The sequence below is a fragment of the Notolepis coatsorum genome, assembly GCF_963971535.1.
Source record: "Notolepis coatsorum genome assembly, chromosome: 1".
NCBI classification, from domain to species: Eukaryota; Metazoa; Chordata; class Actinopteri; order Aulopiformes; family Paralepididae; genus Notolepis; species Notolepis coatsorum.
This window is the reverse complement of record NC_140165.1, coordinates 213,597,683-213,616,966: the sequence shown is the minus strand read 5'-3', so window position 1 is coordinate 213,616,966 and position 19,284 is coordinate 213,597,683. Positions and strand designations below refer to the sequence as shown.

At 42.1% G+C, this 19,284-nt stretch overlaps 1 protein-coding gene across 1 annotated transcript in view; it reads right to left on the bottom strand.

Moving 5' to 3' along the window:
* clmpb (CXADR like membrane protein b) overlaps positions 1–16,770 on the bottom strand; it is a gene marked incomplete at its 5' end in the record, with an annotated part of 25,681 nt that extends 8,911 nt beyond the window's left edge. The window contains 5 exons of the mRNA XM_084308824.1: positions 48–189; positions 3,795–3,917; positions 8,220–8,387; positions 15,711–15,909; positions 16,723–16,770. Of these exons, the coding sequence (XP_084164950.1) occupies positions 48–189; positions 3,795–3,917; positions 8,220–8,387; positions 15,711–15,909; positions 16,723–16,770 (680 nt within the window). The remainder of the gene's footprint in view (positions 1–47; positions 190–3,794; positions 3,918–8,219; positions 8,388–15,710; positions 15,910–16,722) is intronic.
* Between the last annotated feature and the right edge of the window lie 2,514 nt (positions 16,771–19,284).

Sequence of the window (19,284 nt, the reverse complement as noted above, 5' to 3'; positions counted from 1 at the left end):
AGTGAGAGTTCTCCCCGTAGAAGTGGGTCTGGACGAGGAGTACCAACCTGATCTCGTTGGGAGTCTCCTCCTCCTCGTACTTCTTCTTCTCCTTCTTGCGGAAGACGAGCCAGATGATCAATATGACAATGAGCACTCCCAGGGATATGCCCACCACCGCGCCTGCCACCATGCCCACATCTCGCACGTCTGCGGAGAGAAGAAGAACACACAACCGTGTGAGACCAGCTATGGTGAACACAGACATATGGCAGAAATAAAATAAGATATTCCTTTATTGATCCCCTTGGGGAAATTCAGGCATCATAGCAGCATGGGGGAGGGGGAGGGGAGGTTAATGCTGTTATTTGGAGGAATTGTTTTTACTGCTATATAATTTATATATATATATTATATATAATCCAACATAATATAATCATTTATATATATCCAACAACATAAACATTGTAAATGGACCCACGTTTACAGTATTTCCGCTCGCAATGTTTGCTAATACAATAACTGACGTGAAAGACACTTGGGTCCAAACTGTTATCCTAGTAAGTATGTGTATTTAGTAGAGCGCCTTGAGCGTACTGTTAAAAATAAGACCACAAAACAAACAATCAAACAGAATCAACAATGACCTTGAAAACAAAACACTCACAATTAGTACAGAACAAAGACAAATTTAAATAAATCAGTCTTCAACTGCTTTGTAAAGGCGTCAACAGAGACTGCAGATCGTATGCCTTTAGGAAGAGCATTCCAGCATGTCAGAGCTGTGACTTCAAAGACCTTTTGTTTAGAGTCGGGAGCAGCCAGTAAGCCTCAGTGACCTACTGGTTATACATGGATCAGGTCCCAGATGTACACAGGTGCCTGGCCTGCATGGCTCTGTATGTGAAAACAAGTACCTTAAAATGAATACTAAACGTAATGGGAAGCACTGTAAGGATAATGGGTGTGTAACAACCCATCATATATTCAAGACTAGTCGAATAGTCGACTAATCAATCGAAAGGTGCCGTAGTCGACTGCCAACCTCTTAGTCGAATGTCAAAAATATATATATTTTTTTTTGTTGATAATTCTTTCCAAAAGCAAAGAGGCCTAGAAGTGTGGCTAACACTAATGGCGCGCATACCAGAGAGGCTAACTGCCTAAGAAAACAGGCACAGAGACACTGAAAGAGGATTTCACTCGTCTAATGAACACACTAGAGAAATATCAAGATGTATCCATCAGTGGACCAATTGCATGCTTTCGCAGAGGACAAGAAGCCTTCAGTCGACTCCTTCAGACATTAAGCACTAGAGATGTTCCTATACAATTTTTTCCTTTCCGATCCGATTCCGATACCTAAGCTTTGGGTATCGGCCGATACCGATACGTATCCGATACCAGTGCATAAAAAAAAAAAAAAAAAAAAAAAGTATAAAAATTATATATATATATATATATATATATATATTTTTTTTTTACATATACTGTTTTATATATACTGTTTTTTAGTAATAACTAGAAAGTAATGGTATTTATTCAACAGGTGATTGTATAGATTTGTATTAGTATCATTAATCAATGAGTATGGGGCTGCAGGACTGCAGATATACCCTACTCTAGATCCACTCGCTTTGCACTCGTTACCAAGTGGCTCTGCAGATATACCCTACTCAGTCAAGGCTCCGGTGAAGTAGCAGAGGAACTGTTGTGATTTTTGCACAATAAATATTCAACATTCTCTTTTGAGACTCCGCCTCAGACTCTTATCATTTGGCACTAAAAGCTAAACATTGTCGCCGATATGGCTGTCCGCAACATGTCATTAATTGTGTACGCGACGTGCAATTGTGCAATGACTACGTTAACGTGAGCTAGGTTAGCTAGCATAAGTTACCGGTATATGGAAAGACCATAGAAGACTGTAACGTTACTGGTGACATTGTGATTTAACTTGGAATACTCCTTTGCCAACTTGCTGTACTTTGCTTGCAGGTCTGCAGCCATTATTGCTGGATTACGAATAGCCCCAACGTTAGCCAAGGTAACGTCAAAGCTAGCTTTCGGTTAGCTGTTCACTGCTAATAACACCAGCCACCAAGCGATCTCATCAGAGCTCCCCGTCAACAGCGCTCTGTCGGGACGATGGCATTTTAAGAAAGTATCTGCTCTGCTGTTAAAATGACAAATGGCAATTGACACTTTAATTCACGTCGATTAAGCACGTTTGTTTTATAATGCTCACTCAGCGAGTAGGGTATATCTACAGAGCCCAACGTCGGCAGTGTTGTTGATAAATTACGTCATATGGTATCGGAGCGCAACATTAGAGGGTACTCGCCGATACCGATACCAGCATTTTAGGCAGTATCGGCGGCATTTCCGATACTGGTATCGGTATCGGAACAACTCTATTAAGCACCCCCCACAGCCCAAATGGAATGATCCCATTTTTTTTAAAGAATAGTTGACTATCTGCAAATTTTGGCAAATCAAAGTCGACTATACAAATCCTTAGTCGGCGACAGGCCTAGTAGCAACAGAATTCCAGTGAAACCGTATATTTCCAAGCATTTCTGGAGCAACGTATTAGACATAAGTGACCATGGGAGTGATCATTATAGGTCAATTACATAAAGGCTCATAGAACGTCTCTCACATCTGATGGAGAGCAAAGTACAGAGAGAAGGGAGTGCAGTGCATAATGGTAAGAACAGCTATCGTGTGTATGCAGGCATACTGTATTATGTACACACAAATCACAAATGTCATCAAATATTCACAAGAAGAACCATGTACTGTAAAGTATTCAGATGAACAATGTTTTCAAACAAAAGATGGTCAGAGTGTCGTCTACATTCTTAAAGGTTGAAAACCTCTGGGTAATGTAGGCCAGTAGTTCTCCAAGAAGGGGTCCGAGGACCTCCCAGGGGTCCCTGAGGAGGTTCCAGGGGGTTAAGTAAAAGTATAGGACTATTTGATATTGAATACACATCTCTATATATGACTTCTGTGTATTTAACTGCTTGGGATGATTTAGTCTTCGCTCCAATGACCTATAGTCTGACCTGAAGTTATGTTAAAGTGGTAAGTCTCTGTTAAAGTGGTAAGTGGTCTAGTAATGCTGGCTCTGATCCTCTTGAAGTTGTCACCATCACCATCACCACCATCATCATCATCATCATCATCATCATCATCATCATCATCATCATCATCATCATCATCATCATCATCATCATCATCATCATCCCATGTTTTGTATACAAAATCATAACTGATGGGTATAACAACACAATATAACATTTTGAAATGTAGTGGAGCAAAAGTAAAATGTTCCCTAAAATGTAAATACTAAAGTACAAGTACCTCAAATAGAGCACTTGTGTAAGAAACTTTTTTTTGTGTTGTCTCAAAAAATACTTAGTTATTTTCGACCAGAGGAGTAGACTACGTGCCACGGTCTCCAAATTGAATCCAACACGCGGCCTCAGAAGCGTTTCTGCTGAGTGCTGGATGTGTCATTTCTCCCAACACCTCACCCCCTACAGTGACCCTAGCCGTCCTGGGCCACTCTGGAAATCTATTAGTGTGACACAGTAACGTAGCCGCTGGAGAGGAAGTGGTGACCGGCGGCCATTGGTTTGAGTTTAGCACCGTCCCCAGTGTGGGAGCACCAAGAGGGAGGATGGAAAGCAAAGAGGGCAATGAATGTATTTTCAGCTGTGGTGGGACACTACAGCCATCAATCACAGTGGCACTTTGGTGTGAGGTGCATGCTGGGAGGTGTGCGCCCCCCCTCCCCTCTCACTCACGCTGCATGGTGACTTCTACGATGCAGTTCTCCTCCCCGACGTCGTTGCTGGCGGTGCACTTGTAGACTCCTGTGCTGTCCATTGTCAGATTCCTCAGCGTCACGATCTCTGGGTTCTTCAGATCTGCGAGACAAATCATGTTTGACATGTTTATTATGCGGAGTTAAGGTAATTTGTGGACCGATGTGACTGACACGTGTTATTCTTGAAAAACATACACCCAAGGTCACGCCTGTGTACAGTATATGTGTGTGTGTGTGTGTGTGTGTGTGTGTGTGTGTGTGTGTGTACATCACTTTGAGTGTATTTGCACAGGCATGCATGTTTATCGTCCCCAGGGACTTAAACTTGAAGGCTGGGAGCAGAGGAGACTGGCAAATATTTATCATGGCTTGCGTGAAATAGAGGAGAGAGAGAAAGAGAGGTGGAGAGAGGGAGAGAGAGATAAGGAGATGAGAGTGAGAGATAGATGGGGAGAGATGGAGAGAGAGGGAGATAGAGAGAGATAGGGGGATAGAGAGAGATGGAGAGAGAGAGGGAGAGAGAGGGAGATAGAGAGATATGGAGAGAGGGGGAGATGGAGAGATATATGGAGAGAGGGAGAGAGATAGATGGAGAGAGAGATGGGGAGAGGGAGAAATGGAGAGAGGGGGAGTGAGAGAGATGGAGAGATAGGGAGATAGAGAGAGATGGGGAGAGAGGGGGAGATAGTTGGAGAGAGGGAGAGAGATAGATGGAGAGAGATGGGGAGAGAGGGAGAGAGATGGGGAGAGAGGGAGAGATGGAGAGAGAGGGAGAGAGATAGATGGAGAGAAAGAGGGAGAGATAGAGGGAGAGAGAGATGGGGAGAGAGGGAGATAGAGAGAGAGAGAGATAGATAGCGAGAGAGAGAGAGAGAGAGAGAGAGAGAGAGAGAGAGAGAGAGAGAGAGAGAGAGAGAGAGAGAGAGAGAGAGAGAGAGAGGAGGGAGGGAGAGAGAGAGAGAGAGAGAGCGAGCCACACAGAGGACAGGATCAGAGACAGTAACAGGAGTGTGTCTGGAAAAGCGATGGAGCCTCACAGGCCCATGGGACATTTAGTCATCCCCGCCAATGACAGCCACGTGATATTACCTTTCACCAGACCCATAAATAATGTCTGCTGACGCTGTGTGTTATCGTCCAATGAAAACTAATTAGACTGAACAGGTGTTGTTTCATGGAGGTCATTAATTCTGAGATTTTTTTGTCTGGGCACGTGCCATCACTGATGGCAGTGGGAAACTAGAGACAATGCAGAGATTAAGGCAGTGTGTTGTAAACCCCAGTGTGTCTCTTTTTTTAGAGAATAAAGAGAAGGGGGAATTAACTATAATGTGAAGGTTTTCTTGCTATTATTATGTATATTGATTCGTTTTAAGGTCGCTACAGTATGCATGATTGCAACACAGGAAGCAGGCTGGAATGCTTTGCTTTTGAGCATTAGCTTCTCTGCAATAATACCTATTTGATGGGCTTTTTACCCAAATAGATTTTATAAAAGTGAATCTCTTTCTCATAGTATCTTAACTAGGGGAATTGACCTATACTCCAATCACAACTGTCACTTCTCTGTCCGAGGAAAGTAACAGTTGTGATTGGAGGATCAAGAAAAGAGGGAGGGGTTTGAGATAGGTCAATTGGCATGTTTGTGTATAAAGGGTTGTGGCTGGATGGCCTAGAGGTAGAGAGGCCGGCCAGTTTCCATTACTGGCCAGAGAGGATGGCCAGTATCAGAAAACAAAAGATTGCTGGTTTGATCCCCAGCACTGAACGTGAATTCAATCTGGAAGGTATCTGGTATTACACCTACAGTGCCCACCATCTCTGCCAAAGTGCCATGCACCTCTAAGCCTCCAGGCTTTCCGTCTCCTGTAACCATAAATGGCTGCATTTTTATATAGCGCTTTTATCCAAAGCACTTTACAATTTGTTCCTCAAATTTTACCCATTCACTCACACATTCACACACCGACGGCGGAGGCAATCATGCAAGGTGCCAACCTGCTCATCGGGAGCAATTAGGGGTTAAGTGTCTTGCTCAACGACACATCGACACGCTGCCCAGGAGGAGCGGGAATCTAACCGGAAACCTTCAGATTGCCAGACGACTGCTCTACCTCCCGAGCCACTGTCGCCCCTGAACTGTCTGAGAACCTAGCCCCGTTCACGATCCCCTGCTTCTCGGACTACCCATCTGTGCGCCAACTCCCTGGACTGTCTGAGAACCTGGTTACTGTATTCTCCCTTTTCCTAATAAACATATCCACAGTTTGGGTTTGCTCTGATTCAACATTGTCTCTGCCTGTTTGTATCTGCACCAGGGTTCTGGCTATAGTACAACCATTACACAAAGTGCTCTTAAGCAAGGCACTGAACCCCAAAAACGGCTCCCGGGGTCCAGCTGTACTCCTACCGCCCTGATGAAATGCATAGAGAATGTGCAGCGATTATGTGTGTGTGTGTATTGAGGGATATACTGAAAATAAGTTTGTCATAATTCTTAGGCTGAGGCTACACCGATCTGTTTTGTCTGTCCACCATCTGTTTTGAATTACTTCCCAATGAGGAGTATCCGTTTGTTGGACAGGGCTGACGCTGTGTCCGTCTCTGCCAGACTTGTGTCCGTTTTGACGGGCAGATAAGTTCAGAGAGGGTGGCACTTTTGGAACTGGCGGATATGTCGCCATCCACGAAGCTGTTGCTTCTGCAAAGGCACGATTGCGTTAGGTTCTAATTCTAAAATGTATCAACGGACAGTAATACCTTCCGTCAATCTGGGCCCCGTTCCCCGTACCTGGTTCAACTAAGTCGATCAAGATGTCATTATCCAGATTCAGTTAACCCGATGTTTGAAGCCGGGATTTTCCTGTTCCTCGAAGGTGGATTCAGTCTCGTTAACTCAAGCCAGACTTGAGACCCAGGATAAGTGCGCGTGCCCGCCTCAGCCGAGAAGGCAGCAAGTGTCGAGAGCAGAGATCCTGATTCTCTAGCGGCATTGATTGATTAATTGATTTAAAACTTTAGTAACATATTGCAGTACGGCTCAATCGCCTCGCCGACAAGTTAAATGCGTTATCTATAGGCTAATTTTAAGTCCCTCATTACCTCAATCAATCAGATTATATTTCTTTAAACTTGCCTGCTGGATTGAATAATCAAATGAGATCTTGCTAGCGAAAATAATTAGTTGAACTGTTATACAGAATAACGATACGGCTCTCTTCCCATTGATTGATGTATGGTCGATCTTTTACTTATCTCCACTGTGGTCTAACGGGTTCTTCTTTTGACTTTCACGCAGACGACCGGGGTTCGAAACCCGGTCTTTTCCTTCTTTTTGCGATGTAGGAATAATTCAATTTGGTGCACGTTGAGAGCTATATAAAGAATGACATCCTCAATGCATGTAGATTTATAATATTTTAACTTACAACTAGGCTACTTTGGCGTATAATCATTAATATTATATTCCAAAAAATTATATTGGAAACACAGGGATTCGAACACCGGTCGCTGGGTTGGCAGGATTGAGCACTACCGCTGCGCCACTGTGCCAGATGGGATAAATTCATTGTTTATACATTAATGAACGAGAGACCCGTGTTTAGAATATTCTTTATTTTGAATGAAGTTTTCTCTCTTTATCCTCATTCATTAATGTGACGTCAACGGCTCATTCAATTTCTCAAATCCGTCAAACAGCGCATCTCATCAGACATCTTAATCCCAGTTACAATTAAAATAACCACATAATGTGTACATCGCACCGAGCGAGCGCCACGGTATATATAACGTGCATTATTTAGGACAAAGTGAATTTAGTATCAGCATTTTGGGTCTATTTTACATTTCAAAAGCCCCCTCTGGAAGAATGGAGCACAAAAACGTAATTCAGAATGGTATAAAGCAGATCCTAGACTGTGGGAATAATTTCAGGAAACGCGCTGTCACTTTCTTTGCGGGGGCGTGGCTGTGCTTCATCCGGCTAACTTGAACTTAAACCCTGCTTTCGACCAGGCTCAAACTTTTGGATCTGTTGTCATGGTGATTTGGACAATCCAGGTACGGGGAGCCGGAAAGTCCGGCTTAAGTCAGACTTAACCGAAAGTTATCCGGCTAACTCAGTTATCCAGGTACGGGGAACGGGGCCCTGTTCATTGGCGGATCAATGGAACTGCAGATTTATGCACATCCGCTTCATTGGTGCTTTGCCAAACTGTGAAACACAAGGATCCACGTCATGAAGAAGGACTTGCAACTCTTCTTTCACACCCTCATGATAGTTCATTAGATACTAATGTACAAAACAAAACAAGAGATTCCTTCTTCATGACGTACAAAAAGACACATTTCCATTGCCTTGTGTAAATGGACAAACAAGTAATGTTCTTCTTCTTCTCCTTACCTATCAGCGCCAGGTTGGGCAGTTTCCCTAGACTCTTCCCCTTGTCCAGCACTCGCTCCCACTTGTAGTTGATGGGGTCTGAGCCGTCGCTGGACTTGCAGCTCATCTTGACATCGCTACCCTCCAGGAGCTTGCCATCCATCCAGCATCTTGGCTTCGAAGGCTTGACTGTGGGAAAACATTAGAAAAACTGTATTGAAATCTCTGCCATTTGACAGATGATCTTATCAGGAGTGACTTAAAGCATGTGTATACTGCCCTGTCAAGGCAGACCGCAGTAACTCAAAAAAAGTCAGAATTGAGTTATGGGTGAAATTGAACTTGTCAATAAATGTTTTATCTTGTGACCAAGTTTCAGATGTTAATGTCGCTCAGTTTTGGAGATATGGGGTTTTAAAAACTGCAGTAACTACAAAATCACACTCAAAAACCAGGCAGACCGCAGTAACTTCCAAACAGTGAAAAATGGCTTTAAAGTGTTTTGACTTGCCATCCAAAATGTGTTATAGGTAGATAGATGATAGTACCCAGATTTAACATGTATTAATGAAGTAATCTTTAGGCATACAAAAATATGACATAATTATTTTATTTAACCCCCAAAAAGCAGATACTGCACTCTGCTGCACAGTTCCCTTAAATAATTATACAGGTAATGTACAGGCAAAGTGCAGTAACTTCAAATACAATGTTGTTTTCCCTCCAGCTTTCATAACTTAACCTAGCCATTTTGAAAATGAAATTTAACACCTGAATATATTGGAATGATGATGATCCAAATAAAATGGCTAGGTTAAGTTATGAAAGCTGGAGGGAAAACAACATTGTATTTGAAGTTACTGCACTTTGCCTGTACATTACCTGTATAATTATTTAAGGGAACTGTGCAGCAGAGTGCAGTATCTGCTTTTTGGGGGTTAATTAAAATAATTATGTCATATTTTTGTATGCCTAAAGATTACTTCATTAATACATGTTAAATCTGGGTACTATCATCTATCTACCTATAACACATTTTGGATGGCAAGTCAAAAAACTTTAAAGCCATTTTTCTCAGTTTCACTTTTTTGAAGTTACTGCGGTCTGCCTTGACAGGGCAGTATATGTGGACATCGTTATCTCATAAATGTTTTGATAGATTGGTGTAATAATGACAGTAAAATAAAATAATCTTAATGTATAGCCTCTAGTAACTGAACTATATTGTGGGTGGTTGTATTTCTCAAAATGAAAGGTGCTGTAAGTGGTAGTATTTTGTTAAGTACAGTAGCTCTACATTCCGACAGCCATCACTAATATAGAGTGTCTGGTCAGTAACATGGGTCTCCCAGTCCCACCACTTTGCAGTAAACAGATTTTTTCCCTTCTGATATCCCTTCCTACTTTATCCAATCAGGAGAGAGAACCCTAGATATTTTTTTTACTTATTTCAAGAAATCTTGCCAAGTCAAATTGACTTGTTTTGAACTCACATTTGTTTTTAATTCTTATTTTTGTCCGACCATTTTTGCAGACATAGTGGATAAAGTGGGAAGGGATACCAGAAAATGTATTTTGTGACGACCATACAATCTATATCAGTGATGGCTGTTGGAATGTAGAGCTATTATTTTAACCCCAAAAACCCACTTACAGCACCTTTAAGACTATGCTTGCCATCAACTCATCACTTCCTGCTGCAGAGAGGATGTTGCCATATTTTCATCTCTCAAAATAAAGTGGCCCACTAGTACATCAACAACTGTAGCTAGATTCCCCTCCACAGGTCGTAGTGGTTGTTCCTCAGGGGGAGATAGGAGGCCAGTGTGTGGACTAGACCTGCTCCGAGCCCCGGGCTCAGCTACTCTCGTCCTCCCCTTCCTGCGTCCCTCCTTTCCTACATCTACCTCTCCCTCTTCCTCCCTCCATCCCTGTGTCCACAAGAGTGTCCACAAGTGGGCTAGTGGACACTCTGCTCACATGCTCAGTAAGGGATATGATGAGAGGTGCGGAAGGCAGCTGCTGGTTCTGCAGAGCATCTCGCAGCTCTGTCAGGGTCAGTTAGGCCTCGTTGCAGCAGGAGGAGCAGTTGGAGCGCACACACACACACACAGACAGACACACACACACAAGGCATGCATCCACATGCGCACGTGCGCACACACACACACACAGACACACACACAAGGCATGCATCCACATGCGCATGTGCGCGCACACACACACACACACACAAGGCATGCATCCACATGCGCGCGCACACACACACACACACACACACACACACACACACACACACACACACACACACACACACACACACACACACACACACACACGCACGCACACACACACACACACACACACACACACACACACACACACACACACACACACACACACACTGTCTCATGCCAAGCCAGCCAACAGTTCGGCTGCCAATCCATTATCTTAGCGTGGGGAGCGGGAGAGAAAAAATGCAAATGTTGGTCTCTCTCAAAATGGAAAGTGTCGCCACAAAGCTGAGGGCAATTTGTAAAAATCCAGGCGCTAACTCTCTGAAATGTCTTCATGGAAGAGAGAGAGAGAAAGAGAGAGAGATAGAGTGAGGGAGAGAGAGAGAGAGAGAGAGAGAGAGAGAGAGAGAGAGAGAGAGAGAGAGAGAGAGAGAGAGAGAGAGAGAGAGAGAGAGAGTGAGGGAGAGGATTAACACACTGTTCCATTAGAGAACCAATAACCGCAGGCTGAACTAATCTCCCCTGATGTTTTAATAAATCGCCTGCTTCCTGACATTGAGAATGATCTTACTCCTCCCGCTGGACTTTGCTGCTTTTGTGGCTGTTGCCGCTCCCCCCTCCTCTTTGCCTTCCACCCTTCAAAGCTGTTTTATTTAAGATATGCAGACAAATCGTTTCTTTTTTATTTACTTCTTTTTTTCTTCTTTATTTTTTTAACCACTGAGCCAGTTAAAAAATTAAGCCATTCATAACCAAACGGCCAGGCCTCCATATTAAGTGGAAGATGAAAACAAGACAGAAACAAGGAGGGAAAAACATGCACAACAATGATGACTTTGCCGCGGCTTAAGCGGCTGGAACAGTATTCGTCATAGTTCTGGGAGCAAAGACGCGGCTCAGCGCTCCAGACGTTTAATAATTGAAAACAGATCAGTGCACATATTAAATTATCCTAAGTAGCTTATCTGTAGTTAGTTCGATGACAGCAAACTTTTTTCATTGTCATTGGGAGGGAGAAAGAATCCTACACATTCTCAACTGCGTGACATCTTGATTGGAAATGCAACGCGGGACACACTCTGATAGAGGATGTTATGTCAGCTGTTTTGGGAGAGGTCTTATAGTCAAATGGAATGGGCTTTATCCTTGACTAGGCGACAAATTTACTTGATTTCACGGCAATAACAAACTAAATCCAAAATTACTATTGAATAACCTCTGATATGTTGTTCACAATTAACAATTATCGCTATGACTGAATCACATTCTTAAACCATGGGCCAATTACTAACTGGGCCAATCCACCAACTAACTGGGAAACCATTAGTTCCCAGAGCTTCTTCTATAATGTAAGATGTATTACCACTATCTATAATATAGTGTTTATACTCACTGTTCATATTGTTTATACCCTAGCCTTTCTTCCATATTCTATATATATTTCATATCTCCTCATCTGATTTAAACCACTGGCTGGAGTGGTTATATTACTCGTAATGTATTCAGATACTACTGCCTATATTATTAATAGAGACTGTTTATACTGTGCATATACCTGTACCTTAGCGTATCCTTTTTCATATATACTTCATATATATATATATTTTATATATACACACGTTATACACAAGTACATTACAATGCACTTTACTGCTCCTTTGCACTACATGCAAATTTGTACTTGTACCTTTGTAATGACCTTGATAAACGTGAATCTAATCTAATCTAATGTAATCTAATCTATTGTGTTTCTCACCTCATATACAAGGAGAGATTCATTAAACTTTATTGACATTGTCTGACAGTTATAATTTAATTTAATAAATTGCAGCCCAGAAAGACACGTTTCTGTCGCTCAAGATGACTAGCGTGGAGCTAAACTTGTGTTTCTATGCTTCTATGCTTTTTGCATACATTTTAGAATTATCCACCATTGTATCAGAGTACTTTGTTAAAGCTGTGTTTTTCTATGCTATATTCACATACATTCTTGAACAGTTTGATCTGTAGATGGAACGTACTGTATGCTATTCGGAACTCTCTGAACCTGTTGGATATAGATATGTTTTACCCCACTGTTTACAATCGTTACTAATGAAACTGGTAACAAGGTGGTACATTTAAAGGTGCACTATGCAATTCTGGGAGATCAATTTGAAACAAAAACAAAAACAACTGCCTCTTTGAACTGCTGCCGTCAGGCAAGCGATACAGGAGTCTCAAGGCGAGCACAGAAAGACTCAGAAGTAGCTTCTATCCCCAGGCCATCAGGCTGCTAAACGAACAATGAATGAACACTACACAACAACAACCACCAAACACACATAGCACACACATCCACACGCACACACTCACTTTAAACAAACACACTGTAGCACCCACTCCACACACTTTATAGCACACACCCACTTTAAACAAACACACTGTAGCACCCACTCCCCACACTTTATATTTATGGATGAAGGATTGCACTACAACTCGCACACCTTACTGTAAATTGTACCTAAAATTGTACCTCATCCCATTTCTGCTTTGCACTAGATAGTACTGTACATTAGTACACTGCATAGTATTGTGTATTGTATATTATATGGTAACTCAGAACATTGTACATATGTCTATACCGAACACTGTGACCTCATTTTCTTCTTCTAAATTCATGCTATATTATGTTATTATGTTATTTGATACTATCTTGTCTAGCACAGTCTCTGGAGCGTAACAGTAAGAAGCATTTTGTATGAAAGTATTCTGTACTTCTGTATGACAACTATTAAAGAACTTGAACTTGAATGTATTTTCATAACTGAGTAAACAAACTGTCCTCAAGGGGAAATTGAATCTCAGGAACACTGTTTGAAGCTAGAAAGCTTGAGCAAGAGATGTTCCTACTCTAACAACAAGAGAGAAGGGCTATCTGTATAGTAGATACTGTAGGTATAGCCTACACTACAATGTAAGCTAGAACACTACTTTTCAAAGAGTATAAAACCATAGCATTGAACAAACTGTACATGATTTACATGATAATAATAATAATAATAATAATAATAATAATTAACTTTATTTGTATAGCACCTTTCATACAAGAAGTGCTTCACAGAGGTGACACAAAATAGGCATAACATTAGCATAACATTGGCATAATTATAACAATAGATTTATGTCATTAAAATCTATGAAAAATAATATTGTAGCAGATTTCTTATTGATTATGATCAATTTCTGACATTAAAATCCATAAGAGGCTATTACCGGGTCTCTTGAGGTTAAACCTATGACCTGAGTGGCTCCTGAGCGTCCTGGGAGCAGGGGACTCAGAAACAAGCCGACAGCTGTCCAAACATCTCACACATAGTGATAAGGTGGTCCATCTAAAAGACTCACGTTGTACACTGTGTGTACTTTGCGTGTCCTCTGTGTGTACTCTGCTGTGTTGCTTCGCTGCTGCCGCTGTTGTTATTGCAAGGGAAATGGGACATTTTGTGTCGCTACACATAATTGATTCACGTTATTATAGAATACACAAGGCTGCGTATCTTTTCCGAATGTTAATTTGAGGTGTGCTCAGCATGCAGAGGGTTCACACTTCAAACGAGAACGGCATAGCAGGCAGTCATGGGGAATGCAACAGCTTGTTGCTACACTGATCTCTACACGTAGAGAAGAACAGAGGTTGCTTTGGTGGGTGGTTCTACTATTGGGGTTTATTAATAGTGCTCCCTGACAGACAATCGATTTGTGCAGGAAGCATTATTATTGGGGGGTGTTATTATTTGCACTCTCAGCCAAATCTGTTGCACGCTTGCTTGGCTTTGCTGTGGGAGGATCCTGAGAGCAGAGCCTATACGACCCAACACAACTCTATAACCATTTGTCACAATGAATGGTCTAATCTTTATGATGAGTGTTCCTGACTGAACTTAATAAATCAGTTTTGTGGTCTTCAAGGCCCAGCCACAATTTTTCTGGTCTCACCTCATCAACAAACCAATCCAAACAAACCCAAACAGCAAGGCCCAAATCAAATCATGCCGTCTGAATCACATTGAATCATTAGATCAGTCGGCATGACGGAGGAAATGTGCCAGGCTAATGATCCATTGATTAGGTTTGTGTGTGTGTGTGTGCGTGTGTATGTATATATGGTTGTGTATTATGTATGTGTGTGTACTGTATGTGTGTGTCTCTCTCTCTCTGTATGTGTGTGTGTGTGTCTCGTTCTCTCTCTCTCTCTCTCTCTCTCTCTCTCTCTCTCTCTCTCTCTCTCTCTCTCTCTCTCTCTCTCTCTCTCTCTCTCTCTCGCGCTCTCTCTCTCTGTGTGTTTGTGCATAAACTGCATACCAGGGTTGGGTTTAGTTCACTTTCAATTCAATCAATTCAAAATTGTAAAAAGTAATTGCTGTTTTATTTATGTGCTAATGATGATGCATTAATCCTCATGTGTTTATTTCTCAGTACGCTGGACAACCCTCTCATGTTCAATATCACAACCTGGTTGGACTGAATTGATAGTGAACTGAGCCCTGATACACCTGTGTGTGTGTGTGTGTGTGTGTGTGTGTGTGTGTCTGTCTAAATGAATCACGTGTCTCCTGTCCGTCATAGAGCTCATTCAGGCCCACGTGAGAAGTCGAGAGGAAGACAGCCGTATGTTGTTTTGACTACAGAATATTCATTGACAGCCCTACTGTATACTGTAAGTAGTGCTCACCCAGTACGATGAGGTTGACCTACTGTACTGTATACTGTTAGTAGTGCTCACCCAGTACAATGAGGTTGACCTACTGTACTGTATACTGTTAGTAGTGCTCACCCAGTACGATGAGGTTGACCTACTGTACTGTATACTGTTAGTAGTGCTCACCCAGTACGATGAGGTTGACCTACTGTACTGTATACTGTTAGTAGTGCTCACCCAGTACGATGAGGTTGACCTACTGTACTGTATACTGTTAGTAGTGCTCACCCAGTACGATGAGGTTGACCTACTGTACTGTATACTGTTAGTAGTGCTCACCCAGTACGATGAGGTTGACCTACTGTACTGTATACTGTTAGTAGTGCTCACCCAGTACGATGAGGTTGACCTACTGTACTGTATACTGTTAGTAGTGCTCACCCAGTACGATGAGGTTGACCTACTGTACTGTATACTGTTAGTAGTGCTCACCCAGTACGATGAGGTTGACCTACTGTACTGTATACTGTTAGTAGTGCTCACCCAGTACGATGAGGTTGACCTACTGTACTGTATACTGTAAGTAGTGCTCACCCAGTACGATGAGGTTGACCTGGCTCCAGTGGTACTTCCCCCCAGTCTTGACTTTACAGTAGTACTCCCCGGTGTCGGTCAGCTGCAGGTCGCTGATCAGCAGGGACGCGTCTCCGTTCAGGTAGTCCCCGGCAAACGACAGGCGGTTGGCGTCGCTGGCGTCGTTGGTGTACACCTGTCCTCCGAAGAACGTGATGATCTGGGGACAGAGGCACGGGTGGAGAGGAGAGAGTCAGAGTCAGAGATTTTATTTGCCATGTATGGACGAATCCACATTGGAATACGGGTACAGAGCAACCACTGTGTGTCTACAACTAATCCAATACAGGAGCAGAGTAGAAAAAAAAAAAAAAAAAAAAAAAACAGACAGCATAAAAGGACAAATGCTAAGGTTGATATCAACATCCCCTAAAGTGCATATCATAGTAAAGTGCATAATGCATGGAGGCACAATTGACAGTAAAAGTGCATATAATCAAAGTGCGTGATGCACAGACACACAGAAACAGCACTTCCACAACCTGACTAATAACACACCAAAATAAAGTAGGATAATATACAAATCTAGCCTTTGGAGTTATTCAGGCTGCGCACAGCACTGGGGAAGAAACTCTTAGTAAACCGAGAGGTAGAGCATGTGATAGAGCGGTAGTGTCTGCCCGACGGGAGGGGGACAAAGAGGCCTGAGAGAGAGAGGAGAAGATGAGACGTGGGTGTAGCGGAGGGTAGTCTCGCATTTCCAGACGTATCATGATCATCATCATCGATGTACTCTAGAGAAAAATACATTTAGCTCAAACCAATCACAATTGTCTAGGGCGGTGCTATGCTCCAAAATGTACCTTGCAAAATGTACCTTGCAAAAAAGCTGTCTCTGTCAACGTTTTCCATCATGAGAGAGTAGCTTGCTAGCTCACTGGCATGCAGTTGTTGTTAAGCCTAGAAACAGGGATTTAAGGGTAGGATAATTCGGCAGGCTTATACTGAAATAGTCATCCAATGGGGTGCTTACCTGCACGGTTAAGATCCTGTGAGTCAGACTATGTGGAGCGTAAACCATGGTTTTAAAAAAGGCCACTTTTTTATTTTAGAGTTCACCAGCCTTTTTATAGTTCGTATACATCTTTATGATTTATATTCATAGTATATTCTAGTCAGTAATATCAGATTGATGCAAATTGCAAAATATGGTGTTTTTTTGGAAATAAAACAAAGTAATAGCTTAATATAAATACATACGTATATATATAATATATCTAATACACTGTATTATATTATAATAGTGTATTAGATGGTAGGGTAATTGTAATGGTCACTCAATTTTTTTTTTTTTTTTTTTTATATATTTTTTTTTATTATTGCAAAACAAAAATTATTAAAAGTCAGTACTCAACACATAATGCATAATGAAACTAACAGTCAAGGTGGTTAAAATTACATGCAAGTACAGAAACAAGACAACAACAAAAAAAGTCTATAATAACATTTTAACCGTATACAGTGTATATCCAGCGAAATTAACAATTATATAAATGTTTATATAGGACATACCCCTAATACCTATTTTCTAAAACCCTACACACATATGCTCCAGCTCGAACCCCCCCCTCCCGGACCCCTCCTTGGATAGTACCTCCATTATCCCTCACTCCTAACCAGACACTACCACTATAAGCTAGCTTTTATTCTCTCCACCACTTCTACCCACATTGACATTTTGGATTCGTTGAGACCCAGAATTCTTGCTGTAGACAGGCACGCGGGAACTATAAAACGGCAGGGGGTGCTGGGGGGTCGCCAGATGATTTTTTTTTTTTTTTTTGTCAGGCCACTGAACTTAGAAGCAGGCCAGGCCAGTGTTTCTATTTGCACCAGCGCAATAGTTAGATAACCTAGGTGGGGAAAAACCAGGAGATCACTGCAACTCACACAAGTTGGAGAACTATCTCTCTCTCTCTCTCTTGCTCTCACACACACACAAAGGGACACCGCATGTGATTGGTGGAGGCGGGATCCTTACGAAAAACTGCTAATCATTGACACATGCTAGCCTGTAATAATCCCCCCCAGAAAAATGTACTTTGCATTTGATATATTGCAAATATATGCCATCACACACACTGGCATTTAAAGGGTTAGAATTATAAAATGAATATGTGGTGTTATGATCAGGGCTGAAGTTGAATAAAATATTGTATTTATCAATTACAAAAAACTGAAAATCCATAAAAATCTGTGTTGTTGCTAATCATACATATGCTAGCCTGTTTTTTTAACAATAAGTTGTGATGCCATCACAAACACTGGCATTTAAAGGGTACAAATAAAAAAAAATGCCTGCACCAGAATGCAGGAAATTAAGTCTTTGTAACAAAAAAATTCCTGGTGGGGGACCCCCAGACCCCCTGCTTAAAAAGTGGCCTGACTGGGGCTATATTTCCTGGCCTGAATGATTTCCCCAGTCCGGCCCTGGTTAAAAGCCTCCAATGCTTATTAGTGTGTGTGCGTTTGAACGTTTGCATGTTTCAACCATACTTTTCCATTTAAAATCTTTTTTTTTACCTCCTATAATAGTGGGGGTCGCGGCTCTCTGACACCGTTTTTTTTGGGTCGCGGCCTGAAAAATTTGGGAACCCCTGGTCTAGCCTGTACCCCCCAGACATGTTGCTGGCCCCGTCAAAACAGTATCCTATCAGCCTCTCCATGGGCAGGTCGAGGCGTAAAAGTATTTTATACACAAAAACAGCGTACGGCTGTTGTGTCTGGGCCGGGCATTGTAAAAACCCCAAAAGAAGTTCTGAGCTTCCAAGTTGTCATCGGCTAACTGTATATTACACGATAATTGTTCTTTTCCAGTGAGTGACATCAGTGGTTCCGTCAGCGCTCAAGCCAAAGATTGGGCTTTTGGATGCTTTGCCTCTAATTTGTCGCTGAATATCATGGGCAAGCAGCTGTAAGATTTCGTTTTGGATGTTGTTGGACATCCAGTTGTCTCTCTTTTGGAGCCAATTCTTCAACTCGGGATCAGACTCTTTCCATCATGAGCTGCCATAACACCCCATCCCTATTTGCATCACCCCTCAGTGGAAGCCCCTGGCGCCCGAGGGGGGGTATAGGGGAACAGACTCAGTTAACTCTTCAATACCTGATGCTGAGGCTGAACCTGTCGTCTCTGTCTCTCTCTGACGTTTATCAGATTTAGTGGGACTGTCACTGGGACCGGCGGGACGTTTAGAAAATAAATCTGATATTTTTCTTTTCTGCGAGTGAGACATTCTGTGCTAGCAAAGTCTGACTACTAGCTCAAATCGACTGACTGCACTGTATCACAGTAGCTCAGTGGTTCGTGGCGCGTGGGAAGGGCGGGAGACGGGAGGTGAATACAATTAGTTGTTTCACCTGTCATTCACTCAGTCTGTGACAGTCTGTCATCACTCGAAAATCTACTCGGTTTTACACGTATGATTGTGTACATACAGTAGTGTAATGAATGAATGAAAACTTTATTTAACAGATTGGAGAATGGCTACAATACAGTACGGCTGTATTAAAACAATATTAAAATGGTGACGTG